Source organism: Syngnathus typhle, linkage group LG12 (assembly GCF_033458585.1).
Source record: "Syngnathus typhle isolate RoL2023-S1 ecotype Sweden linkage group LG12, RoL_Styp_1.0, whole genome shotgun sequence".
Taxonomy (NCBI): Eukaryota; Metazoa; Chordata; class Actinopteri; order Syngnathiformes; family Syngnathidae; genus Syngnathus; species Syngnathus typhle.
In genome coordinates this window covers 5,865,535-5,893,111 of record NC_083749.1, presented here as the reverse complement: position 1 = coordinate 5,893,111, position 27,577 = coordinate 5,865,535, and the positions used below count along the sequence as shown (strand labels likewise).

Sequence of the window (27,577 nt, the reverse complement as noted above, 5' to 3'; positions counted from 1 at the left end):
GAGCGGGTACATGCCGAGCTACAGTTAGGTGGTCTCTTGCCCCTAATGGTTTCCTGCTCCCTTCCCACCTGTGGTCACCTCTGATTCACTTTTGCATCAAAGTAACGGAAGCAACATTCACAATGAGTCAAAGTGCCAGAAAAGCCTCTGCTTTGACTTTTATTTGTTTTCACTCATTCTCTGAACACACGTGTATAGTACAGTCACTAAGATAGCAGCCAAAGAATTTACAGGCATTGGATGTGAGAGTGCAAAGGAACAAAAAAAAAAAAAAAAAAGGGCACGACACTTGTCTACGAGTACCTTATTAAAAAGGTGAGAAGTGAGTACGGTGTCTGGAGAAGCGGGTTTAATTGTGCTCTTAAAAGCGTACTTCAAAGCAAGGCCGGTGACAAAGCTAAGGGGGCACGAGAGTAGGGAAAGAAGGATGAGGAGACCCAAAAGACACAGATGATGATGAAGGCTCAGGGGAAGCCCACTCCACCAGCGATGACTAGATGTTGAAGAAAATTGAGGAGCGAGACCACATGAGAGGCCCGCCACAGGAAGGATGTGTGGGACAAATTAGCAGCATTGATGAAGCACAAAACAAGAGACCAAAGAAGCTACAGGAAATATTTACGACATGCGCCATCCATCATTAGAACTTTAAACATTGTAAAACACTCACCGGACACAACATTAGGAACACCTGCACACACTAATGAGATCCGAATAAAAGAAGCTGCCTTGACAAAGACAAGGGTCCGTCTTAGGCCCCTTTTTGTTTTGTGCTCCTTTCAAAACAGCAACTGGACTTGTGCAATGAAATTGCATCGCTAAAAAAAAAAATCCTACATTTGTTAGCCAATCAGATGATAGTGACATCACGACCCTGAATAAATTTAAAATAATATGTAAGTGACCTCTGTTTAACCAAATCTGCAAATAGTCTCATTTGAGTAGTTAGTGACTTGTTTTTGACAATAACGAATCTTAATGGCGTCCAACCCTCGTTTCTCCTTGACCTGATTGGTTGGCGTACTTGTTAGGAAAAATGACTGCAAATGACTTTTTTTTTAAAATCCTTATTCTTGTTACCTTCTAGGAAGGCAGCTGTAAAGCAGATGGCGGAGTGAAGCGCGCAGACTAAACACTTGAGAGTCATTGGAGACTTTAAACAGACTCACGTTCACCGACATGGCTGCTATGATTGCGGCGTGTGTGTGAAAAACCGAAAAACAATCCGGAACTGCACATTTTTCAAATATTTTACCGGGACACATTAAACGTTATATCAAGACGAGGGTCATAGAAACACAACGGAATAGAAGCCAGACTTTTCAAATCAAGAAAAACTCATTTCAAAAACTTGATCAATCAGATACATAGCTTAAAACAGATACTTAAGCCGCATTTTTGTCCCGCCCCCCCACACTGATTCATGGTCCATCCCTGACACTGATTGCCTTCTAATTTTTCTAACATGTTTTATTTACGCCCATTTATCAAATCACAGCAGTAAATAAATTATATATAATTGAATGAACCAACTTCTAGATTTCTTCCCTAAAAGTGTTTAATCCTTTCAAGGACCTGATTTTTCTTGCATCTAGCCAACATTTTGTGACATTTCTGGCGAGCATTATCAGTGTCATTAGTCTGTAGTCTAGTCTGTTTTTTTTTTTTTTTTATTAAACAGGACTACCTGAAGCGGCTCTGCTTCAACTAATTAAATGAGTCACAATGAAGCAAAGCAAAACTCCATGTTACACGACACGCTAATATAAGACTCCGGTACTCCCTTCCAGCATCCGTATGAGAATAATTAAAATGACTCATTTAGTTTTATCGCACAACAGACCTGTCCTCTTTTTGCGAGAGGATCTTTAATTACGATCCCCAAAACAAGAATGCATATGTTCCGTTTTACTGTAACGAGACGTCCACGAGAATAACGTCACTGCGAGAAAAAAAAACATTACCGAGGGCTAGAGATCACATTCGCCGCGTTTCATCTTCGCACTCTCGCCGCGGCTCTTTGCTCTTCATCTCGCTGTAAAAAGCAATCATCATTAGTGTATGTTTGGTAATCCGATCCGCCGATGCGTCTTTGATCGGCCGACGTCAACCGGGGCCGAGCGCCCGAGAGTCCTCACGGTAATGAATGAGATAGAGAAGTTCTGGCCCTCCTTTTTTCTTCTCATCAGGCCCTCGCATGTGGTTCTGATCTGTTTAAATAATCTGTGTTTATCTGGCTATGGTTAATTTTGTGCTGGGAAATAAATACAACCCCCTCAAACAACTGACATTTTCTTCCATGTTCTCGTTTCACCTGTTGGAAGTGGGTCGTACAAATTTGTGGGTTTCTGCAAAAGCGTGACTCTGACCAGAAACCCCGAGCAGACGCGAGTAATGCCGCTAGTTTTCACATCTCTGGTGTGCAGCAGCGTCAGAGCCCGTTAGTAAAGAATTAATCAACAAAGTTCGCCAGGCTCAGGGGCGTCTGATAGCCTTTTTCCTGGAAGTTCTGGAGTTTGTCTTCGCAGCTGGATTTTTACAAGACTTGGGCTCTGCGAGGGAGTGACAAAGAGAGGAGCGCTCAGGGCTTGCAAAACAGTCGAGAGTCATCTTGAATAGAAAAAAACCCAAACAGAAAGCCCGAGGGTGATGTATCAGTACTGCATAGGCATATTAAAATATCAGTGATTCAAGTATTCAGTAAACCATGTCAGCAAAAACTAGAGCTATAAAAAGGTGGCAAAATGAATCGATTAATCGTCAACAAATCGATTACCAAATTAATCATCTCAGATTTTCATAATCGCATAATCGTCGATTAACTAAAGATTGTCCAAATTGTGTTTAATCAAAATAAGACATTTGCAAATGTCTGCTTTTAGTTTGGAAAACAATGACCATGTGTGATTTTGCTTAACCGGTCTTTTTTTTTTTTTTTTTAATCACTACATAATACCAAGCAAAAATATTAAAGTTATCAGTAAAAAAATAAATAAAATAAAACATTTTTACACTTTAAATGAAATAAAATTATATCTGATACTTCAATAAATTGATGGAATAATGCACTCTGAAAATATTTGATAGCGGCAACACTAATTTTATATATATTGCCTTAATCATACAATAAGAGGTCCATTTAACCTTTTCAGCTTGTTCCATCTCTCCGGGATAAAAAGCAAGATATGTCTGCAATGACATCATGCCGCAGCCCACCCACACGTCTCAACACTCCCGTGTTGAACGCGTACACACATCCCCCTAAAAAATCCATCACCCCTAAAAGCTTTGGCTCATTGCTCAATTCACCTCACGCTGTTATCTTATCAAACTGTACAAGATGATAAACAACTTTGGGTAAAAAGCTCTCAACTAAAGTGACTTTTCCCTTGCTAAGCTGAAAACACGAATAATTGATCCCGAGCGGCGTATTTTGAATGTGTCCGAAATTTTTACATCCGCGGTGGAAGAAAGTTCCGAAGTACTTGAGCGGTTTGCGAGTCAGGCGAGCAGCTATGATGCGGCCTGTTTGTTGTTGCAAAGTGACCCGGCCGTGAACAGTGGCAGGTGGTTAATGTGTCTCTCGTGACATTGTTTCATTTTGCACGCGCCTCAGCTGTCTTGGGCCGTCACTCCATACAACACCGCGCGAGAACTGTTTTCCATACAGTCCAGATTCACATTTAAAATCGTCTTCTTTAGTACTTGAGAACGAAACAGCACCCCTGCTGGTAGCGAAATAGTGCACGCTATTATGCCTCAATAATCAATTTTGCGCAATTAACGAGCTTCAGAAGGATTATTATTTTTATTATCTCCACTATGTGTGAAACTGGTTTGCTTCTATTTTATTGACATTAGGTTTAAGACCAGAAAAAATGTGGACATATTTATAAATGTTGCAGCGTTTGCCCGCACAGCAATCGTCTACCGCAAAAGAACATTACAACATTCTGTTACGACAATGGCATTGTGCACTGCGGACGTATGCAAACAATTTAGGGATGATGCAAGAGTGAAAACTTAGATTTCTTTGTTTCTTGGCAGGAGCGAGGCAATTTCTCAAGCTAGACATTTATGACTATAAAACAACCGCTCTTGACTCCTCATTTCTAATGTGAAGTTCATCAGTGACATGACTTTGAAAAGCTTTTCAGCCTGAATCCTTTTTCATTGTGTCTCCTGTATTGAGTGTGGCTTTGCTTTTTGTGTGTGTGTGTGTGTGTGTGTGTGTGTGTGTGTGTCTAGACAGCCACTCTTTTGCATACTTTGGGGATGGTTGACTGGCCTGACCACATCACACGGCTTTGTGTGGTGTAGTTTGTTCTCCCATCAGACTAAATTGCCTTTCAGTTCTCATTGCCCTCTCCCGAGTGATATCATGTGAAGGAGGGGGGAGCTAGGTTGTGTGTGTGTGTGTGTGTGTGTGTGTGTGTGTGTGTACGCTACATGTACAGGGAGGCCATACGCCTCACTTGAACCTGACACGTGAAATTCAAACTGGGCGCACGGAACGTTGCCGGTGTCTCGTTCCAAAGTAAGGCGAGGACAATGGTTGTCTGGTGAGTGGATATATAATGCTATCACACCATGACCTCTGACCCTCATCTGACCCAGCCAAGGCCTGACAACTCTAATCGGGATCAGCACTTGAATTAGGTAACGGTATCCGGATCATTATCAGAAATTAATGAATTCAGTTATTCAATGCTGCCACCATGAGAAGCTCTTTGTTTACAATTCCGATATTGACTAGTCATCAATTTTGCTTCTTCCACTCCACAAACGGCGCTGCCTGCCTTCGTGATTGGTTTTGCCACTCGTCTGGCTCTTTTAATGATGACCACTGATTGGTCACAGGCGTACCTCCGCTTTCCATTTCCTGCCTGATGAAATAAACAAGAATGCCATGAGAATCATCAATCATCACAGACAATTACCTCTCTGGTTGACCCGAGCCCGAACCTTTACCACTACTAGCTTGCCTATTTTCTATACCGTTTGTTTGTCTCTCTAACAACCAACATGCCTGGACTGTGACAGATGTGCCAGTTTATGTCGAATGTCAAACTTCATTATGCTCACTTTGAGACAAATTGAAACAACCGATGCTCAGTATTAAAAGTATTTGGTGGTGGTATAATTAAAGAAGAGTTAAAAACCTCAGAAGTCATTTCATGCTTGTCCACTGCCAAGGATGTAAACCGCAGTTTTGTAATGATCAGAAAATGCGTGACAAAATTCGATTCAAATGAGATTGTTCATTCCTCCTAGCGTTGAGGTTAGGGAGAGAAAAAAAAAATGCAGATTTTGCACAAATTACACACACTACAACAGTTTACTCACAAGTCGTGGGGAGCTATTAAAAATAATTCATGGTTTTCTTCTTATTTACATGATCGATTACACAAGTTAACTGAATTTCGACGTATTCAAAATTGCCGGCTGGATAATCATTTACTTGCTTTCTCTGTTGCGTTATTTACCCAAAACTAACATCTTAACATTGTTCATGTTTTTATGAATATGATAAAAGATGGAAGAATGAAGTAACCTCACACAACCTTGTTCAAATTTTCATTAGCCTGTGTCAGGTCACTGAGTTTATTTCATTAACACTAAAAAAAAAAAGTCTGTCAATAAAGCCAAAGCCAGCCAAAGTGCAGCAGTTACAAAATACTTCACAATGTGATGAATCACCGCCGCCCATATCATAATTCATACGCTTGCAGCTGCACCAAAACATTTCATACTTGGGGTAATTCATAACGCACTTTACATTAGACGAAACATAAGTTAGTATGTTGCAGGACTGGAGGGAATGTTGAAAAAAAAAATGTTTATGAGATTGTATACTGTATAAATGTCGCACCGGTCAATAAAATAACACCTGCTCCTCTTTTTGTGCTATGTGAAATCTTTGGGAGCCATTTTAAGAGTCATCAGACCTTAAGTGGTGCTGGCGTACGAGTACGGACATTTCTTGAAAACAAAAGTCAAGGGAAGATGTCTGCTTCACAGATGCGAGGTTCCTTTTGAATGTCTAATTAGCCGACCCGTTGTCATGACTTCATATCGGGTCACGAGCTTCATTCGGCACGGCCCTAAGAAATAAACTATCTGCGCTCGGTGTCGATTTTTAGAGGACAGTGGCGGTTGAGGAAGAACAGCCGCCCCGCTCCAGACTGTTCTGCGTTGTCTCCATTGGAAATGACACTGTAGCCCTCTGACCTTCATAGGTACGTTTGTTCTGATGGATCGCAAGGAGTCAAGGGGGATGAAAGACAATCATCTGCATGGTCCATGTGTTGTGTGTACGGCCTTCCAAACAGCTTTTTCGATTTCCTCTTTAAAAGTGCGACCCCTGATTGATGATATTTATGATGGATAGTCAGTGACTGATGGAGTCGTGTTGCAAAAGTGACTCACGTTGCATGAAAATGAAAGAAGCCTGATCCCGATTATGAAATCTTGTGACTCATAAAGCCTCCCGTTGCAACGCATTAGTCTCGGTATGCCATGTCATGATGGTCAAACATCTTTTGTTTACGTGATTGGACGTCTGGCTCACCTTCAGACGCCGCCTGACAAAGAGGTGTTTACTTCTGTTGGTTCAGATTGCCACAGTAGACTCGCCGATCCGTGTTTGTTTCCACTCAAACCTTCCAAACAATGTGTTCGGTGGTTAACAGGAATAAAAAGTGACTTTTAAGGAATGGACATTTGTGTATTTCTTTGACATTGTAGTGCAAGTTTGCTCAGGGAGGGAGACCTCCTTTGTGTCTAAGAGCTTTAATGTGTTTTTAATTCCACTTAACTGCCAAGCTCATTTGCGCACAGGCCATTTGAGGACTGTAACGCGGCTCAAAGCGAGCGGCCCAAAACGTAATGAAACAATTAGAATCATTGAGCCAAAGTGCTGGTCCCTAATGATGTCTTCCTTCCAGGCAGAAGCAATCAAGTCTCATTTAAGGTATCACAAACGGAGCCACAGGCAATCCTGAACATTTGCTGCTCTGGAGTCTGCCATTCAGACTGAATATAGATAAAAAATAAAAGAAATATTTTTATCTATATTTAAATATATATTTAAATATAAAATAATTCATCTAAATTTAATCAATACATTTTATAATAATAATAATATCTAATTAATATATATATATATATATATATATATATAAATAGGAAATATTTCATCTAAATTTAATCAGTACATTTTTCCAGATGGGCTGTAAATAACTGAAATTCCCCAAAATGCAAGCAACATTTGTTTGGGAATCCTTTCCAGAAAAATCCCCTACAGCTTTCCGAAGTAGTTTACAGGAGAGGGAGAGAAAACAAATCGCGGAGGGAGAATACGTGCTGCTCGGCTGCATCCAACAAATTGTTCTCTGCTGTGACGAAACATTTCTTCTGCAACATCTGACTCGCGTTAGGGTGCTTGCGCACAAATCGGTGGCGCCGCAGGGCATCGCCAATCGGTGACTGATAATACGACCACGATGCTAAAAAAAAATTCGACATGAGTGTACATGAGCCCACGCATTCTTCTCTTAATTGGCATTCCTCTCGCAAATCCGCTCCAGAGCGACTCCGCATGCCCGACCCAAAATATAAACAACCTTCCAGAAAAGGAATTAGTGATGTCACCAAGAACGGTCTTCAACTACTACAGGCGGCAAGTTGAATAAGTGCGTCTGAAAGTGCTGTCCGTGGTGCTGAAGCTCAGCGTTGCCCTAAGTGGTCCTTGATGTGGAACTTGTAATTAGTAACGGCGGAAAGCGGAACTGTAATTATTGTGGAGGGGGGGGGGGGGGGGGTGGATTCTAAAAAGTTATAAAAAATCTAGTCGATCCATTCTTGTGCACGTCAGCATGTTTTGATAGTTTGTCAGCTTCTTGGTGATTCGTGGAAAAGTACATCATATTGTGAATAGTAATGTCAATTCAAGTGTTGAAAAGTAAGTCAATCAATTTTATTCTGACCGACACTAGTAAGAGAACACCGATACCAAGCACCGATACATTGATTATTCAGATATTGGTAGTGTGTTAGAAGCACAAACAGAAACCTACAAAAAATAATATATCAATATATCAAACGGTCTGCCTTGACAACAATAATAATAATTGTAATCCTTTTGATGGACACAAGAGATATTGGCTCAACATGTGTTCATTGTTATAGTTGGCGGTGGCGTAGCACTGCGCCGCATCAGAGCGAGTGCTGTTTCTAATATTTTGATTCTCTCATGTCACTAAACAAATTAAAACGGCTGTCAGAGTGATGCAGTGCAGATTTGCACGATGCACAATGTCAGAACAAACATTAAAAACAGCAGACGGACTAACGAAATGATGGATTATGAACGGAGGACGCAGAGAAGGCGAAAAAACAGCAAGATTGATCTTCTACACTTTAAAGATGAGAAGAAAGGGAGATTGTCTGACAATGTGAAAAGGAAATTAAAGAAAGCCCAAAGAACACCTGGATTTTTTAAAACGTTGTTGGAAGCCCCTCGGGCAGATGTTTATCTTGACATTTCAAGCTCCTGATCATCCAGAGAAAGAAATTGAGAGATTGTATCTGAGATGAGAGCAACTTGACATAAGCTCAGAGTCTGGGAGGGGCAACCACTCTTGTTTGGTTTTTAGAGGTTGGAGCAAAAATTAAAAATGATACAAAATTCCACCTGAAGCAATTTTAATGGTTCTAGTCAAAAAATTGGGGAAAGACTTTCTTCCCTTCATGCTCAGCTTGCAGCGAGGGGAGGAGAGTAAAACCAGGGGGCGGGAAAGAGGGGTGTGTCACAACCCCCCCAACACACACACAGACACACACGCGCACACTCAGATACACAAATGCACAAAGTTCTTCAAAGCATCGTAGTCTCCGTAGAAATCCAATCACACTAAGAGATGACATCCTGGGGGGGCAGCAGATAAATAAGGTGAAAGCGGAGACCGGGCTCAAGTCCGCACAGCTGATAGAGAGCAAGCGAGCAAGACCGTGAGAGCGAGAGAGAGAGAGAGAGAGAGGGAGGGGGGGTGGCAAAAAAAGAGAGGGAGTTACAGAAGAGTAGCAACGCACTGCTCGGAGCGCTCAAAGAGTGCGAGAGAAGCACTCGAGTCACTTCGTGAAGACGTGTGGATTCTTTTTTTTCCCCTGCTTTTACTTTGTTTGGAATTTTGGTGGACATTCAACAAGAGACTTTTTTTTTTTCCAAATGTTTGTTATACAGAAGAAGTTGAGCATCATTTGACTCCATGGTTGAGGACTAGAGGAGAGCGTACCACGTGTGTGGACGAGAGTTTGATATTTTCAGGATTTTTTTTCCAAGTGCATCGGGAGGGGAAGACGGAGAAGCCCCCCCAACCACCCCCCTCGGGTCATTCAGGCAGTGCATGATTTGACTTATGGATGTTGAGACATTCCCGAAGAGCTCCTGAGGAATAAACAGAGTCGGACATTTTTGGTCCACGCAGCTTGGAGAGATTTAAACGAGGTCCCGGGCGCCTCCGAAAGAGGTTTGTAAGCACGGGAGGGGGGCTTCTCCCGCTCTTGTACCCTCTCTCCCTGCCCCCTGCTCAGCATGCGCCAGCCCCTGAGCACCTCCACAGCTCCTCCAGCTCCACTACCATGTGTAGATGGACAGTGACACAAGGTGCACCGGTCGCCTGGCTCTCCTCCCGTCCCCGAAGCGCAACACCGCCGCATCTCGTTTCCCTCGTCTTCCTTCTCCTCCTCGGACTGTCCTCCTCCTCGCCCCTGTCGAGTTCTAACCAAAGCCATCATGCCGGAGGAGCGAGCCCGTCATCCTCGCCGGCGCCTCTGCACGCGTCCTCGGCCAGGTTGCCACGGGCGACCAACCTGTCATCTTCTGCCGCCGTGGTGGGGCGCCACGTGCGCAGCAGCTACAACCACCTGCAGGGAGACGTGCGGCGGCGGAAACTCTTCTCCTACCAGAAGTTCTTCCTCCGCATTGACAAGAAAGGGAAAGTCAACGGCACCAAAAGCGAGGACGACCCTTACAGTAAGTCGCTCGCATTTCATCGACTCGGCAGCTTTGAAAAAAAACTGGATTCGACCTTCCACGCTGCAAAAGATGCCACCCTAGTTGGGTTACAAATAAAAGCAGTAAGCCAGAAAGGCAACAGGGCAATCCGCTGGATCCAATTTAAAAACTAAATGACCCAAAAGGAAGTCATCTATCTTGGAGGAAACACTTTAAACACAGCTATCATCACTTCATTAATGAGAGCCATTGATTGCCCCCCCCCCTCCCCCGGCAGCTATAGTAGCACTTCCTTCCCGCCATCAAGTCAAGATGTTGTCAGTGATGCGCATCAAGATAAAAGTGCATTAAAACACAATTACTCAGCCAATAATGAATCGGAATAACATTTCAGAAAGGCATGCCCGACCTCCCGATTTTAAGTTAAACGTAACGTGATGTGGCGAAACGCTTCTTCTAATAGCAGATCGTTTTACATCATGTGTGACTGTGCAGGAATGCGGGGGATGGAGCGGGCTCCCCGAGCACGTGCTCCGTTTTTATTCCCCAGACAGACCACAACTCCACTTAACTCGGAATGGACCAGCTGCAGCTATGAAGATTCGAAATTGTAGCCACAGTTGTAGTAGCGGCACAAAAAAGTCTGAGGGTGTCCAAATCTAGTTGAGATCTTCATATTAGTCACACGCTTTCAAACACGTGGCGGGGTGGGTTGGGTGGGGGGGTTCAATTAATGCGTCTTCGAGCTTCTCCTGCTGAGCGCGCACACGCATGTCCACACGCTTGCAAATACACGCGGACCAGTCTTGCACATGGCCTCCATATGGCAAAGGGGACTTTTTATTGGGGCCTGGACTGGTGTCACTCAGACACCAAGTCCTGCCAGACATGGCTGAAGGAATTTCAATTAGCGTCTTTTCCCTCCCTCCCTCCCTCCTCTTGCCTGCAGCCGCACACACACAAACACAAACACACACACACATCAGTGATGCCATAAGAGCGTCAGGTCACGGTATTCCAGGCCCAAATCCATCATGCGGTTTGTTTTCCAGCCAGATAGAAAAGCAGAAAATAAATCACATCTTATCGCAGCAACGTGGTAACCTCACGTTCTACAAGTGGGAATGATTTGACGATCGGGGGGGAGGAGGGAGGGAGGGGGATCTCCACGGGATGAATCACGCTTTGACATGTGCTCACATCTGCGTGCAAGCTTGCATGTATGTTTACGCTAATGCACCACCTCCAGCTATTTAGCATCAATACAAACAAAAATGGCCGCCTTAAAAAAATAAATAAAAAAATACACCGCAATATTTTGAGCGAGCACGCCGACATGGCCGTGATGACCTTTTCTTGACATGTGTGCACATCTGGACTAGGTTGTCAATTAGATTGTTTAGGGGTGGGGGAAAGATACATTCATGTATAAATGTATATTGCGGGCCGCCGGTGCCGAGAGCTTCAAAAGCAGGCATGTAAATGCAAAAATGTGTTCTTTTGAATCCGATTTGCGCTCATTAAAACCACATGGCTGGCGAGGCCAGTTTTCACACACGGCATCTCAGGTGTTGAGCCGAGGCCGAGCTCTTATTTGGAGTTGCCGCGCGGTTATCAAGCTCTGGTCATGCTCAGGAGGGTCGACTGGCAAATGGCCGTCATTAGATGGTGTCAGAGGTGATGAAGACGTTTCAAGTCCGGCTCGAGGGTCATGAATCTCCCTCAGAGGTTGGATTTTTTTTTTTTTTCTCCCTAATCATGTTGTCACAGCTAAAAGCAGTAAGTACCCGAAATGCGTGGTCAAGCGATTTCACAAAAGGTAGAAAATTAAGGGGAAGTAATTGAAATTTCAAAAACTCATGTTCCCATATAGGGGGATGTTTTTTCCACCTCTATGCTAATTACACCACTGTGCCCCCCCCCCTTGACCCTTACCTTGTGACCCATAGTCAGGAAGATTTGTTGGCGTCTAAATGACTCCACGTGTTGCATCACTTTGATTATTCAGAGCGCTCGAGCGGACGACAATAAAAATCAATTCTTGATCGTCCTACGTGATCTAACTTCTTCTCGAAATGAGCCCCTATTGTGTTACAACGCCGGTCCCTCTTCGCTTGACGAGCGTTTAGGGTTCTCGTGGGAAAAACGGATCGGTGTGGCCCATAAAAAAGACTTATGAGGAGCTATGGGACGCGGCAGAGGTTAGTGTCAGCCTTGCTTTGGCTTCAAAGTTACTTTGACATCTTCATGGACTCCCTCGCTCAGTAAATTAAACGTCACGCATGGGACTCGGAAAATACTGAAAGCATCCGAGTGATGCGAAAGCTGCCAAAGTCAACAATTACATTCAGCTGTGTTCGGCAACATACATTAAAGCTAAACTACCTGCGACGCTTCCTCGTATATTTGCTCCATTTCGCTGCTCTGGAACTAACAAGGAGTATATTTATTTTTACGTTAGAGGTTGCCGAGCACATTAGTCGGGTTAATTGAGTGCTGAGAGACTTGGAATGGCCGCCACAAAAAAAGAATCAAAGAATTCTATGAGTTGATTTCTTCAACTATAAACCCAAAACAATTCTTCATTTACATGATCCGACGGATTTTGCAGAGCAAATGAAACGGCGTTCAAAGCGTATTGTACTTGTTTTGAAGCAGAGCTTCAAGTCTGGATCAAATTATGCCACTCCGAATTCATGAGCTCTTTTACTGGAACCCGCCAAACAATCACCATTTAATATGCTCTGAACAAAAAAAAAAAAAAATGGCTACACAATACTGATCATCAATAAGACTGTTGTGTGGTTTTACTCCAATCAACAAGCGGCGACTTGGCTTCAAATGAAGGATGGCTTTGAAATAGTTGGAGTCGGTATGCTTAATATGAATAAAATGCTTGTGTGTCAGCAAATTTGATTTATTAACCCTCTTGTTTACTTAGTTGTTAAGGAGAGGAGGTGCTCTTGTTAAAGATGTTGGGGCTCATTTAGAACGAGGCTTTGAACGCTGCGGACAGAATAAAAAAAAAAAAGAAAATTAAAAAAAGACACATTTCCGAGGTGCCGAGGACAAGCATCAGAAAAACAAGCCGAGGCATCAGAAGTTTATTATGCCAAAGAATGTGGAGTTGGTGGGAAGCCTTTTTATTGTTTATATTCCGCTCAGGATTCTTGCAGACTATCATCATAATGTAAACAGACACGATTGGGAGGAGACACTCGTAATATTAAGCCAAAAAAACCATCTTCAATCAGTTTTTAAGGACTGTGATGGCATATTTCACAGAGAGTTGGATTTCGGAACACAGTAGCGTGTGCAGGTTCTCTTTCCTCATGTTTTTACAGTCCCGTTGAGTTGATTTATAAACACCGCCCGTTCGGATTCCTGGCCCGTCACCGCAAAGCCTTGACGGTCCAAAAAATGTCCACTTGTCAGAAAAACAAATCATCCAGTTTGGCAACCAAAGGGCAAAGATAACCGCAGAGATATCGCGTGGTTGTGTGTTGGAAGACACAATTTGCAATTTGTACAACGCCTGCACGCATAGTCGCAGTTGTAAAATTCATTTTTACTTTTTATATGACATTAATCCTGCTAAGGATTATAACAAAATCAGGCCTGGCTGTCATTCATATTTGTAGTCCTTCCCGTCTGTCTCTCCGAGAGTAACACCGAAAGTGTCATTGTGGCGTTACAAAGTGGAGTATGTGAAGCGGCACAATTAATGGCCAGTAAAGCAGTGGGAGGCCAAGAACAGCATCTGTGATGGATAACATCCAGGGCCCCCGCCATACAGACACCATGTGCTTCCCACTTTCCGACATTCCCTCGCCGTCGGAACGCCCCCCGCCTCATATAGCCTGCATGAAAGTGAGGCTCTTAATGGAGTCATCAAAGTTAGCGCTGAGGGCTCCGAATTAAGTCCGGGGAAGCATCTGGACAACCGGCCCGTGAAAACACAGCGGCTAGGAATGCTAGTTAATTAACCTGTCTTGCATCTTACGCTCTTTGTGTTTAATTAACGACTTCTTACATGGCAATTTTGTATTTGAGTCAATATATTTACATTCTAAAGTGAAAAACGTGGCCCGGGAGAGCGTTATGTTAGCTGCAAGCTGAGTAATGGGAGACCCTCATCGATTAGCATCCATGCTAAAGCAATGGCAGTTTAGCCAGAGCTAAAAAATGGCGCATTTTTCAGGGTGGCACTCGTTCATCTTTAAGGATTTGGGAATTAAATTGTCATGAGTTTAATCTAGGGGCGAAGTGAAGACAATTTGAAATTTTGGATGCATTTGCTTTTGCGGCCCGCATAAATGGATGTGGCGGGCCGTATCTGGCCCCCCGCGCCTTAGGTTTGAACCTGTGCTCCAGATAATGTCGAAAAGTTTGTTGTTCAAGTTACCCAAGGCTTAAGCTAATTTCATCAGGGCAGTGAGGATTGGTGAAATGCATTTTTTTTTTTGGCTGAAAATAATATAAACATGTGTGGAAAGGTATAACCAGAGCCGGTTGGTTAAATTTTGCGGCGTCAAATGAGCAGATTTCGACAGCTGGAAGCTTAGTGCCAACACCTCTTACCGCAACAGGCGCTTGAAGGGTGAATGAAAAATGTGTGAAATGCAGATGACCGTCACAGCACATTAGCTAAAAACATAACTCTTGCCGTGGAAGGCCTGTGAAATGTTTTGACAGAAACTGGCAGCTTTGGCACTTTATCATGTTACAAAGTCAACGCTGGTATAGGAATGGCAATACCTCTAGCGGTCACTTTTTTTTTTTTTTTTTAAACTTGCACCCGCTCACTTCTCTATCAATTCGCTTTTAACAGAACCTCAAATTTATTCTGGGTACCTCCCAGTTGCTTTTAAAATGTGACATAACTAGCAAGACTTTTGCAAGACTACTAACTGCCTTTGACCGGCAACCGCTTGAATTTCAAACAAACAACTTTTGCCGCATGATTATGTTTGGCGCGGTTTTGGAGTTTGCTTTTCTTTACTTGCCGCAGAATCACACCAGACATGGGAAAGACAGAAAACAATTGAATGGGGTAACAGTGATTTATGCAACACATTGCGTGTCATATTAAATAACAGTTGGTATGGAAAACAATCGTCAACATAAAATCAATTGACTGTAGTACGTCGGACTCCAACTTTTGGGTTGGGGGGGATTTTTTGCATTGCATGTGTAATTTTTATGAGGTGTATCTGGCACGGCATTGTTTAGCTGAAATGAGATTTGCATTCCAACAAATCTCACTCACTTGCTGTTGCTTGATTGTACCCAAAACAGCAGATAAAGATAGGAATGTTTTCGATTCTTGACAAAGTTGCCCCCAAGATAATAAGAGAGTTTGACGTGAGAAACTTGGTGTCTCCGATTTATGATTTTGTCGAATTAAAAAGTACCGGACTAAGCACACCATGGTCTTCGTATTAATCAAACCAAAAGCTCACGACTGCAACTAATTATGAAATTAGAAATGAACCGATAACGCCGACATTATGACCCGCTTTGCAGACTTGAAACAATCACAATTCTGCTTTTCAACCTTTACATTAACTGTGAATTTGGATACTTGAGTAATTGTGTCATATCAACAGAAAAACATGTCCAATGAAAAAATAAATAACCATGACTCAGCCACTAAATCTAAGCTCATGTCACATATTTGATGTGGTCGGCGGGTTGGTTCCAAAACGAAGCCTCCAGCTCCTTTTTATGGTAGCAAGCAGTGTGTATTTAATGGAAGATGTCTTGCAATGCTTTTTCTATTAGTTGAACCTTAAGTTATTTGTGCTTCTTCTTAGCTTTTAAAACACAGATGATTAAGTCGCCGGGCCGGGATCCAGAGGACACATGGAGGGAAGTTCACGGCCCCTTTCAGAAATAAAACCGCATGAACGAGTATGTGTCGAAAAAGCAAGGTGCTGATCGGGGAATTTTAAACACAGAAAAAAATAAATACATTTGCATTCTATTAAAATTTTTGTATTTTATAAGGCTGGTTAGGTCCTCTCAAAAATCACAACAAATAAAGTCGGCGATGTGGTTTGAACAGGTGGAGCGGTCTTTGGCGCCTCACCTTTTTTTGCCACGTCATTTTGACGAATGGTCTCGCCGTTGCAAGCCGACACCACGTTCAACAAAAAAAGATATATTGATGGGAATATAAAGATTGGACTGATGTCAAGATGCTTTGGGGACTATGTTTAACTCAAACTAGCCAGAATAATAGTTTACATATGTGCTCTTCCCACCAACAGCCCAGTTAATACTTTAGATACTATGAAACATATGTAGGAAAGCATGAACATGGATGGGGGGGGGGGGGGGGGGCATATTTTTTCCTAAAAATTCAGAATGGAATTTATGAACTTGTTGCCATCACAAATCATCCTGAGACTAGAAGATACAAATTATGTCTGAAAATGGAGGAGTAGAAAGAAACCACAATAGACCATAGTGACATCCAGTTCACTCGATTACATTTTGCTTGGCGTGTTCATTCAGTTTCTGGGAAAGCTAAAAATAGAATCAAGACAATAAACTGATCTACCCTGTGAAATCTTTTGACGGAGCTTAAGCGCCACGCAAAAAAAAAAAATGACGCTGGGATGTATTACATCATTGCAAAGATGTTTTCAAAAATAACATTTTCTTGGATCATTCAATTAAATTCAGTATTTGTATGCCCATATAATTAGCATTGAGTCACACAATATTTTTGTTTTTCCTCCACCAATCTCTTCCTGCAAAGTCGCCCCTCCAAGCTAATCCTCTGAAAGCCCCGCTAGTTTTATGGCATGGTGTAACCGATTTGAGGATGAGCGGGCCGCTGCCCACTGCTTAAAGCAATAATTGGTTCAGGCTTGAAAAGCGATACGCACGCTATGACCTCTTGCTAGCCTGGCAGCCGGAGCGCTTCTTTTTGGCCCGTTGGTGTGCTTGCCTGCCTACATGCGCTCCCTTGGCCAGAAAAACAAACAGAAGAGGGATTTTTTATTTTTTTTCCCCCCTGGCTTACACCTCAGTCCCAGAGCAAAGCGACGAATGAGTAGGGGGCAAGAGGCCGCTTGAGGTCCGACTGTAGGTTTATCCAACATTTTGTGGAATAGCAGTACAACTTGTTTTAAGACAGAAATATAATGCAAGATATTTGGCATTTTGGTGGCATGCGACAAGCATTGTCTAAATACTGTTCAGTTCCATTTAGAGCTGTCAAAATTATTCAATGAATCGACAAGTACATTAAATCGACAACTATTATCAACTAATCGAGTAATCATTAAGAGCCATTTTTTACTTTACAATTGTCCAAATCCTGTCAGCCTCGCAATTTGTGGTCATTTATGAAAACAAATTATCTTTCAAAACGAGAAATGTGCAAATCTCCGCAGTTTCGAAAAGTTTGGAGAGTACAACCTTTATCAATTAATCGGTAGAATAAACGATTCTAAGAATATTCAATAGTGACAGCTATAGCTGTATTAAAAAAAAAAAAAAAAATCTATTGCTTGTTTTGTAAACTTTTACTTGGGGACAATTTCTACCCGAATTTTAAGTGAAGATGTTTTTTAATCATTTAATGTCATTTTATTTTCCTATAGATAACCACAATTTAAATATTATATAATATAAATATAATATTATATTTAATATAAAGTCTCTAATGTTACACTGGCTTACCATAAATACAAAATAATGAACACTTAGGCCTACTATGCTGCTGTTGGTCAAGAGCGTGCTCCTTGGAGAGCAAAATATTTCAAGCAGTAGTATTTGGGTCATGCACACACGCATAGAAACTAAAGTAGCACAAGTAAAGACAACAATCCGAGCATCACGGAGCAAATGATCAGCTCAAGCATATCTCAACACACACAGTTCCTCACAGGGGTAAACACATGGAGCATGCGGCACAAGTGCTCGACTGTTCAAGTTACATCCACGCAAGGACACGCTGTGCTAAATAGATTGTTCGTACCCGACTCGTTATAAATAAAAAATGTATTAGCCCAAGCAATGCGTCATGAGACCAAGACGGCATACGGAAAGTTCGGATGATTTGCGTTACTACGTACAAACAGCAAGTCATGTCGCTGTGTTTTCCTCATAACTACAAGATAAAGTATGGGTCAAGGTCCACTTGATGAATAAAATCCGCATAACTTATCTATTTAATCTCAAAGTCTCGCTTTTTGTTGTCTTTTTGTGAAAATGTCCAATCTGAGGTGCCCTCTCTGTCCGTCAGGTATTCTGGAGATCAAGTCGGTGGACGTGGGAGTTGTGGCCATCAGAGGCCTCAGCAGTAACTACTATCTGGCCATCAGCAAGAAGGGCGAGCTGTACGGCGCGGTGAGTTGATAGCCTTTTAGATTTTGGTTTCAAAATTATCATAATTTTAAAGAAGCTAAACGGAGGTCAACACAGAAAATATAGGTCACATTGACAGCAAAATAACAAATCCTCAATGAATAAAAAAAACGGTCAAATTGCCTTGTAAAAATGTTAAATTCATACCAAAATCAGCAGACAATTTGATGCCCACAGATAATTCCTCAAAAATATCAGCAAAAATAAAAAATAAGAAAATTACCTTAAATCCAAGTTGTGATGGAATGATGAGGAATTCTGCCTCCATTTTCTCATCAGTTATTTGGAATTCAGTTTGTCTTGTGACAGGTGTGTTAGCGACAACGCCGCTAATAAAGTAAGCATGCTTGGAAGTCTTCATTGTGCAATTGAGAGTCAAATTTTGGCAAAGTCTCCAGCAGCTCATGCAACACTGCAGAAAGGTAGCGAGCAGGTGGTTACTTTAAACATTGTGGACATATCTTAAAACATTGACAGGTTGTATGGGAGTAAGACCATTTATTACCTGTGCTCATCTCAGGTGTGACCACTTTCTTTTCCACAAGCATCACTTCACCTTTCAAAATAAAATGAGCATCACTGACTTTCCTGTAATAATTTCAAAATAAAACAGGAAGCGAATAAGAAACGTGTACATTTTAAAAAAGTATTATTCATATTAATCAGAACACTGTGTTTGGATTAGATAGGTTGCACAGAATATATTCTTACGAAAAAAATTGGGTTGACTTCCTATTTAAGATAAAAATATCTTTTTAGATTTTCCTGGTGTGGTGGTGCATCCAATATTATGGCCTAGTGTAGTGTCAACCCAAGCTGGTGATTTTTTTTTTCCCAATGGACCAGCGACAGGAAGTAAAGTTAGTCAATGTGAGTTCTCTCCATTCACAGGAAACACAATCCTCCACCCTTTCTATTCTTCCCAGCTCCTTTGAGGGAGCGGGGGGGGACATAGAACGTTTCATCTCTTGTCTCCTCCGCTCATTCTCCCTCCCTCAGTGTAAAAAGGCAACTCTCAGCATGTCTCTACGGAGCGGCGGCGGCGGCACAGATGAAATGACACCCGCTAGAATAGAAAGAAGCATTCTGTTGTACCCCCACCCCCAGAACCGAATTCCCATGACGTGGTCCCGCGCTCTGCTGCAACACAAGCCGCACCGGCGCAAGGGCCTGAAGGGCAGGCATTTGATTACACTCGATGGCTCCGCAACACTGACTTCTTTATCCGGGAGGCATCCAATGAAATCATTGATTCATTCTTTTTGCTGGATTAACACACTAAATTAGGACCTCAGCATGGTTGCATGAGCAATGTCTGATTCGTCCAATATGGATAAGTCGATATTATGTAACAATAAAACATAGTTGCTCTTATCAGAGTACAAAAAAAAATCAACAAAATAAATATATAATTATAAATAATAATACTTGTGCCTCTCTTCTTCCACAGAGGGATTATGGGCCAGACTGTCGCCTGATCGAGCGCATCGAGGAGAACAAGTACAACACGTACGCCTCGGCGGAGTGGCGCAACAAAAGGAAGCACATGTTTGTGGGACTCAACGCCAACGGCAAAGCCGTGAGGGGCAAGAAGACCAGGAGGAAAAACACAACCACTCACTTCTTGCCTATTGTGGTGCATCCCCGATGACGGGATGAGTTTTAATCTGCAGACTGCTGAGCATCTGGAGGACTTTTTTTTTTTTTTGGAAGACCAATTTGTATCGCGAGGAGCAACAAGGAGGGGAACTTAAAGACATTCCGCATCTGTTGGATGAGGACACTTCTATTTTTTAAAGAATATTGCTATACAATGTATATAATTTTTTTTTTTGGTCTAACTTATAAAAGCACGCTGGCACAGTAGGAAATATGGGAATAATAAATAATGTGATCAGCGACTTGATGGAGGAAAAGATGATGAGGGAGCGGTTGAGAGAGCAGCGAACCAAACAAATCAAACTCTATCAAAAGTGGGAATTTATTTATTTTGTGTAATATTTAACAGAAAAAAACAAATACATGCTAAAAAGACAATTGAATGTCTTTTTAAAAACCATTTATGCTTTTCTTTTTTGGAATACTATTCATTTTAAACCTGAATAAATATATAAATATATTTGTCCTTAACTTGCATTGAGTCCTTTGTATTACTGTGACTTTATTATTATTATTTTGGGCAACCTCAACATGCGCATTTTAGGCAAAATTGGTTGTAATATCACAATTTACCGATTGATCAATGACGTCATTGATCAGAACAGCAAAGTAAGACCTTGGAGCAAACAGAATCAATTTAACGTTTCACTATTATGATTTACAATTTAAATGCAATTTTTTGCTATTTATGGGCCAATAAAATTACATCTTCTGATCAGATCGGTGATCGTTTTTTTTTTTCAAATGCAATGATCAGTGATCAATTCCAAAATCCTGATCATGCGTTATGGATATCTTAAATTAATATTATTTGGAAATTGTGGCAAAATCAGATCTGCAAAACATCAACTCCCTAAGGGAGAGTTGCTTGCTAAAAAAAATCCAAGTGTAAAATAACACACAGACACTAAAGAAAGCATTTGCTAACCAAAACAGCAGCACGTACCTATGCATAGAAAAAGTCTAAGATAGATGAAGTTGTGGCATCCTGTGCATATACTAATTCCCTACTAAATTTGAATTTTCTAACAAATCTGCACACACACACACACACGAGCAGTTGTAGCGCACATGTGCGTGTGCATCAGTGTGGTCCAGCAGCTGGGAAAAAGCCTCCTCCTTGACCTTACTTGTCTGAAACCTGTTGCCGAGACACCGCCCCACCCCCCTCCCCTGGAGACAGCAGGGCATATGGCGTAACGTAAATATCACCCTCTTGTTTATCACCTGATTCTAATTAACGGTGATGTCATGTTTTCTTAATCTTCTGTCAAGTTCTTCAAGCCGTCCGTCTCGTGCGGTTCCTTGTCTGGGTTCTGCAATTTCTCTCACAGTTCACACTTTGTTTTGTTTTTTTCCTCCCCACCCCTTCCTCGCTGATTCCTGCCATGCTTTGGTGAGCCACGGACAAATTTTGAGCAATCAGACCTGAAGCGAGGTTATTATTCACCTTCCTCTCTCTTTTGTCTCTATTTTATGTTTTGTAGACGTCTCAAAAGGACTCCGCTGGTGTGCTCAAGCATCGATTGCTCACGTCCGAACGTGAGTTAAGAAAGATGCATCAGAGAGGGGCGCTTCGAATTTCCTTTTATCCCCACGAGGAAAGCGGCTCTTTGTTTACATGATTACTTGGGTGTTCCATAAACGACATATCAAGTACAATTACTCTGAAATGTGTTCAAGACAGCGAGCCACCCACACCCCCTTTCCCGCCATCATAAAGTTCAAGGGCGAGCAGTCCGAAGCCAAGGTACACATTAATAGGTTAGGGTTACATGACGAAATGTTTTGCTGCAAAAAAATTGGGAGATTGGAGAGCCTGTAATGTGCATGCCAGGCCACTAGTTGGCGTTGTTACTTTTACTAATGGATTTCAAGGTTAGAAATTGGAAAGTTGGAAATCTCCCTAGTCAATCATTAACTTGAATAAATAAATAAATGTATTTTTTTAATTTATTTTTTTAGGGATGTCAAAATGCTGCATCCTCTGCCACGTGCGGCTCTTTTGGATCTTTTATTGCGACAGCAAAATGACTTTCTGTGGTCTTGCATTTAAGCGTAACACACAACAAGGCCCGGCTTTCCACATTTATTCGACGCAGATGTTCCTCACTGACTTTTGAATCGGCCCGTCTTCCCTCGTGTTTCCACTCTGGAGATGTTTCTGGAAGTTCCCTGCCAATGTCAGTTTTGCGGCGTACTGCTCGGGTTGTGTTTGGTCACAGTTTGGTTTGTCGAGGCATGCGGCGAGGCTCGGGGATGCGGTTTCTGTTTTGACTGCATCGACATCTATCGGGCCTGTGTCGTACACCGGCGGGCGGCCTTACGCATTTGTGGCTCCTCTGTTTGCCGTCCAGGCCGCAATGCCTGACCACAGGGGCAGCTGTGAATATTTGACTTCCTACTGAAAGGAAGACAGGTACGCAAAGAGGACCTTCCAACATTACCGAAGCACTTTCTTGGGAGTCATTATTTACTAATAATTTGAGTATTTTGGTTAAGGTTTTATTTAACAAACACAAATAATTCTTCAAAAATATGATTAAAATGAATGCACAAGAAATTGGGGGAATTCAAATTATAAAAAAGAAAAAGAAAATATGCAGAGGTCGACTGTCATTTTAAGTTGTAATATCGCCAGTCACCACTAGATGGCAGACTCCTCTCCTCACCTTTTTATCACCTCTCCCTGAATCAATAATTAGTTGCACTTACTGGGTCTTATACTTTCCTATACTACAACGTGCGTAGGCCTAATTTGATATGCATGAAAAAATATCAAAAATCAAAAATAATATTAAAAATGTAAGTGATTTTTGTGAAAAATGACTTCTTGCACTGCTAAAAATGGACGAATGCAAAATGGATGAGCGCAATGGAAAGCTTGTTTGCTTCATAATGGATTGCGTCCTAACTTGGAGCTACCGCGACAGTATGTCCATACAAACAGTTTCTTCCATTAAAAATCGTAAAAGAAAAGAGTGGTTGAGATTTGCGGTTTGGAGGTTTATGTACTGATTGAACCACAGTCCTGGGGGATTTTTACATTCGAGCTGGGGGCACGGTAAAGAAAGTGAGTATGGGGAAGGTAAATATTAGTTGAGGGGGCAGCAGTGTGGACTTGATGCCAAAGGGTGAGGTGGGGGGGGGGGGATGTTTGAGAGCAAGACGGGGCGATTAAAGAACTTGCCAGGCTTTAGGGCTGGGAGGTGGGGTGGGGCGTGGGGGGGGGGCAATCCAAAGAGGCTTTGGGGGCATTTGTTGGAAGCAGACCAAGGGAGTTCCTGGAAGGACCAGGACTTGAATCACTAGTTATCCTGCCCCAAAGACAACCCCTCAAGTCTTTTTGTCCACTTTGAGCAACGTGTCGTAAATGTTAGTGGTGGAGCTAACTGTTTGCTCACCTCAGTGTTTTTTTAACAGGCAATTATGTGCCGTGGCTGCTTGTCGTGTTTGTTTTGGAGCTTTTGGCTCTTCGGGTAGCCAACATGCACAATCATTATGCAGGCAAGTAATTACGGCGTGGAAGCTCAATGCGTCACGCTCATTGCTCCATTTATCACAACCACGCAAAACAGAATTGCAACTCTTGTCATCGCTCGCCGTATGTTCGGAATATTCGCTGTTACTCAGATCGGTTTATCTTAACTTCATTAACATTTTCAGTCTGGGCCTGGAGCAGAGCCTTAGAACTCTCCATCTTCACATATCCCGAGAGCTTCAAGTTTCCTGCAACAGGTGGCACAAACATTTGACTTGGCCGCCGCTGAGTCGACGTTCTGTTTATCGATTCGGGGGTGGGGGGGGTGCTGGAAAGGTGAGGAGAGGTGGCTAAAAGGAAAGGAAAGAAAACCATAAATCCAAAAGCTGGAGAGTCCATGTGACAGCGGCGCTCCACTTCCAGTTCGCTGCATCTCATTTTTTTTTCTACATCTTCAACTCTTTTAATATGTAAGCTACTCTGCACATGAGATATACTCATTTCGACACAATACAGACCTGCAGTTGCAGTACTAGGAGTAACCTGTGGTGGGCAGGGTGGTGGCACAAGGTCGCCAGACTACCGAATAATCCAAAGAAGAAGAAAAAGTTTGACTATTCACTATACCGCGGTTACAAAGCCATCTCATTGTCATTTTCATGGCGGTGAATGATTTGAGAGAATCGTTACACATACAGGATAACTCGATTAGTTGTTGATTATTTTGGTATTCGATTATTGTTGATTCATCATTTGGCAGCTCTAATCTCAGAATCAGTCTTTTTGAGACAGCTGGTAATCGGGCTTTAATATAGAGATGGCAAATGAAGCTTCGAATTTGTTTCATGAATTAGTTGTGGTATTTTTCAACAGTGGGCTCTTTCTTTAACATTCTAAACCAACAGTTGCATGTAGAGGAGACAAAAATACAACAACTACTTCATGAAAGAAATACGAGGCTTCATTTTCCCTAAACGACCTTACGCCAAAAAAAAAAAATCCCGATAAATCCTCCGGTGTCAAACGGAGGTCCACTCTACTCAAATTCAACCTGATTGTTGGCGTGCTTATGTGTCGATCCTGCTTTAGCTACACACGCAAAAGAAGAAAAAAAAACATATAAACAGTCATTTTGAACTAATATTTTCTCATGGGCTTTGATAAACCTATTAAACATTTTCCAGAGCTGCAGCCAAATTTCCAAATGAGTCTCCTCTCCTGTCCACCCTTCATCTCTCATATCTGGCTCTTTTCCGCTTGGATCCCTCCCCTCCTCTTCCTCCTTTCCTCACCTCTTCCATACATCAACCCCACCCATTCCCCCCCTCGGCACTCTCGGGAGAAATACGCCTGCCGTTCAAATGAAAACATATTTGTTGTTTTGCTTGGCTCGCTTGCCTCCCACTCGGCCGGCGTGATTGAGGTCGAGACATCGGGTCTGTTGGAAGCAGAAAGCCTCTATTAGTCCTTGATCAGCGGAGCGCCTGACAGCAGGGGCAACATGCGCGGCATTAAGGCCTGACGTGGGATTAAATAGAGACTCATTTATTGGCTGCCCATCGGGACGGACGAGGCATTAACCGTTTCTTTTCATGGTTTAATTAAATATGCTGGGATGGATACTTGAAGGGATCGGATTACGGGATACGCTCGATTGATCGACTGTTCTAAGAAAAAAAAAAAACAGTGATGTAACACAAAAATTCTATCTTTTCCCATGTTTGTTATTTTACTTTGTTATAATGGTTATACAGTAATCCCTCGTTTATCGCGGATAATTGGTTCCAAAAACCACCAAGTATGGTCAATGCTAATTCACGATCGTGCTAACATGCGAAAACGGACTTCTAAAGGAATGTAAAGGAACATTTGGAGCAACACTACATTATCCTAAAGGTTAGACACGTCTCCTCAATCTAGAAGTTTTATTTTGACTTTTAAATTGTTTTTTAATTTGGAAAAAAAAAATCCGCGAAGTAGTGAAGCGGCGATAAACGAAAGGCGAAGTAGCGAGGGATCACTGTATTTTCGAATACAACTTTTGTGCAGGTGTACAAAATGTATTACAAAAAAAAAAAACTGTATGACGCAACCCAGACTGGATTATGAAAAAAAACATGCTTGTGTAATTTATATACTATTAAAAAAAATACTTCAAGATATTCCGAGGTTAAAAAAGGGTGGTGATGAGGGGGATACAAGCTGCTATGAATGTTTGGACCATCTGCTATAGATTTGTGCAGATTTTCACGTTGCAAAGTGTCAAACGGAGAATGTAACTCCCCTCCGAGTCCTTTCTTAATTGTACGTTCGTACCTCCAAAGCTGTTTTCGGGATGATTTAAATCCAGTTAAACGTCTTTGCTGTGAGCCAACATGAGCTCACCCTCCAAAACGAGACGATGGCACACAAGGTCGGTAAATTTGCCGCATTGTCAGCATGACACCTACAAGGTACACAATGACCAGATTTGCCCTATTAAAATGCGTTAATAAAAACACTGCACGATTTGATGCAGTGTTAGTTTAACCCTAACCCCGCACAGTGGTTATAAAAAGTTTACACACCCCTGTTCAAATGCTTCATATTTGTGTGGTGAGCTCATTTTCATCATTAATGCGAGGTATAAATCGATTCAAACAAATGAAACTGTGCAAGAAGTGAAGTCAAAGATTGCATAATTGTGCACACCCTCTAACAACTGGCCATATGGCTGTGTTCAGAATTAACCAGGGAGTCAGCAAACACCTGCCCTGATGAACTGCAGATGTTTTTCTATGTGTTTTTCTTTCTTTCATTTATTTGTAACTAGTATTTATAACCCAAGATAAGGTTAAGTTGAGCAAAGAGCATCAATAAGAGCAAAGCATGATGCTGCCACCACTGTGCTGTAATTGGATACATTTTAGACCCCGTGACCTCAACCCCAATAAATACATAGTGTATATTTTCTTAATAGTCAGACTGATTGACACAAATAATTTCAAATGAAATTATAATCCATGGATAGAAATAAACTCCAAGACTAATTTCGCAATCATTTAGGGAAACCCAGAGCAATTGAGGCTGCACATAACTCCGATTCGGTTTGGCTTGATCCTATATATTATTCACTGACTCATTTTTATGACTCAATAACTTTCAAAAACTAGGAGTGCAGAAACTTAAAAATGAAATCTTTATCAATTTTTCACACCTTGTTATCAGATAGGAGGCAACGTGGTGAGGTCTCAAGGTAAGATCGCCCTTCATACTACAATGAAAAAATCTTCCCCTGAAAATGTGAAACATCTGCTGGCCCCATATGAAAGCAATAAACAGCTTCTGGCCCCCACGTCCCCGACTCCAGCCGTCAGATAATAGCGATGACGACGGTCTGAAACACATTTATTTCATCTATTTATTCGCAGTACTTTCAATTCCCCACCCAGGGTCATACGGGACACACTTGTGGCAAACAATTTAAAAATGTAATCATAATTCGAAACTACAATCACATGGCAGCGAAAAAGTCCTTATTATCAAACAGCTGTAAGAAAAAAAAAAAAAAGTTTCAGGTTTTTATCATTCTCACGCATCTCTGCTAACTGTGTCGACACTTCACAAAATTGACGGTCCAAAGAACGGAACTATGTACTGTAAAATCCTGGATGAAAATCTGCTTTCCTCAGCAACAACACTGAAGATGGGTCTTCCAACATGGCGACAAATGAGAGGCTCAAGAAGAACATTAAAGTCATAGAGTTCTCGAGTCGGTCTCCAGATCTCAACACTAAAGAAAATCTATAGCGGGAACTGAAATTTGCAAGTTTCTAAGCAGTAGCTAAAAGAAAATAGCCGACGTGTGTTTGTTGAGAACCTCTGACTAGGTCCATAACAGAAACATGAACATCAGCAGGATTTGTTGCCTAATTACAGAATGTCTCTTGTTTTGTTAAACCACCAGCGCATTTGTTTTTCCACACCATTCGTCATGGCCCTTGCCCAATCCTCATCAATACCTTCAGGACACTTCTGCGCATGATTTAGCTCAAAAC

General features: G+C 42.0%; 2 protein-coding genes across 3 annotated transcripts in view; one reads left to right on the top strand and one right to left on the bottom strand.

Annotated features, from left to right (window-relative positions):
* nnt (nicotinamide nucleotide transhydrogenase) overlaps positions 1-27,577 on the bottom strand; it is a 59,468-nt gene that overhangs the window by 2,905 nt on the left and 28,986 nt on the right. Inside the window, exons 22-23 of one of the 2 annotated variants that reach the window (XR_009716320.1) lie at positions 18,906-18,988; positions 18,624-18,812 (exon numbers count right to left, since the gene is read on the bottom strand). The exons of the other annotated variant lie outside the window; for it this stretch is intronic. The gene's annotated coding sequence lies outside the window, so the exon portion shown is untranslated. The remainder of the gene's footprint in view (positions 1-18,623; positions 18,813-18,905; positions 18,989-27,577) is intronic. 2 annotated transcript variants of the gene reach the window in all.
* fgf10a (fibroblast growth factor 10a) lies at positions 8,862-20,530 on the top strand. The gene is made up of 3 exons (XM_061292801.1): positions 8,862-10,036; positions 18,279-18,382; positions 19,851-20,530. Exons 1-3 carry the CDS (start codon positions 9,643-9,645, stop codon positions 20,049-20,051), a joined length of 699 nt encoding a protein of 232 aa, XP_061148785.1. The 5' UTR covers positions 8,862-9,642; the 3' UTR covers positions 20,052-20,530.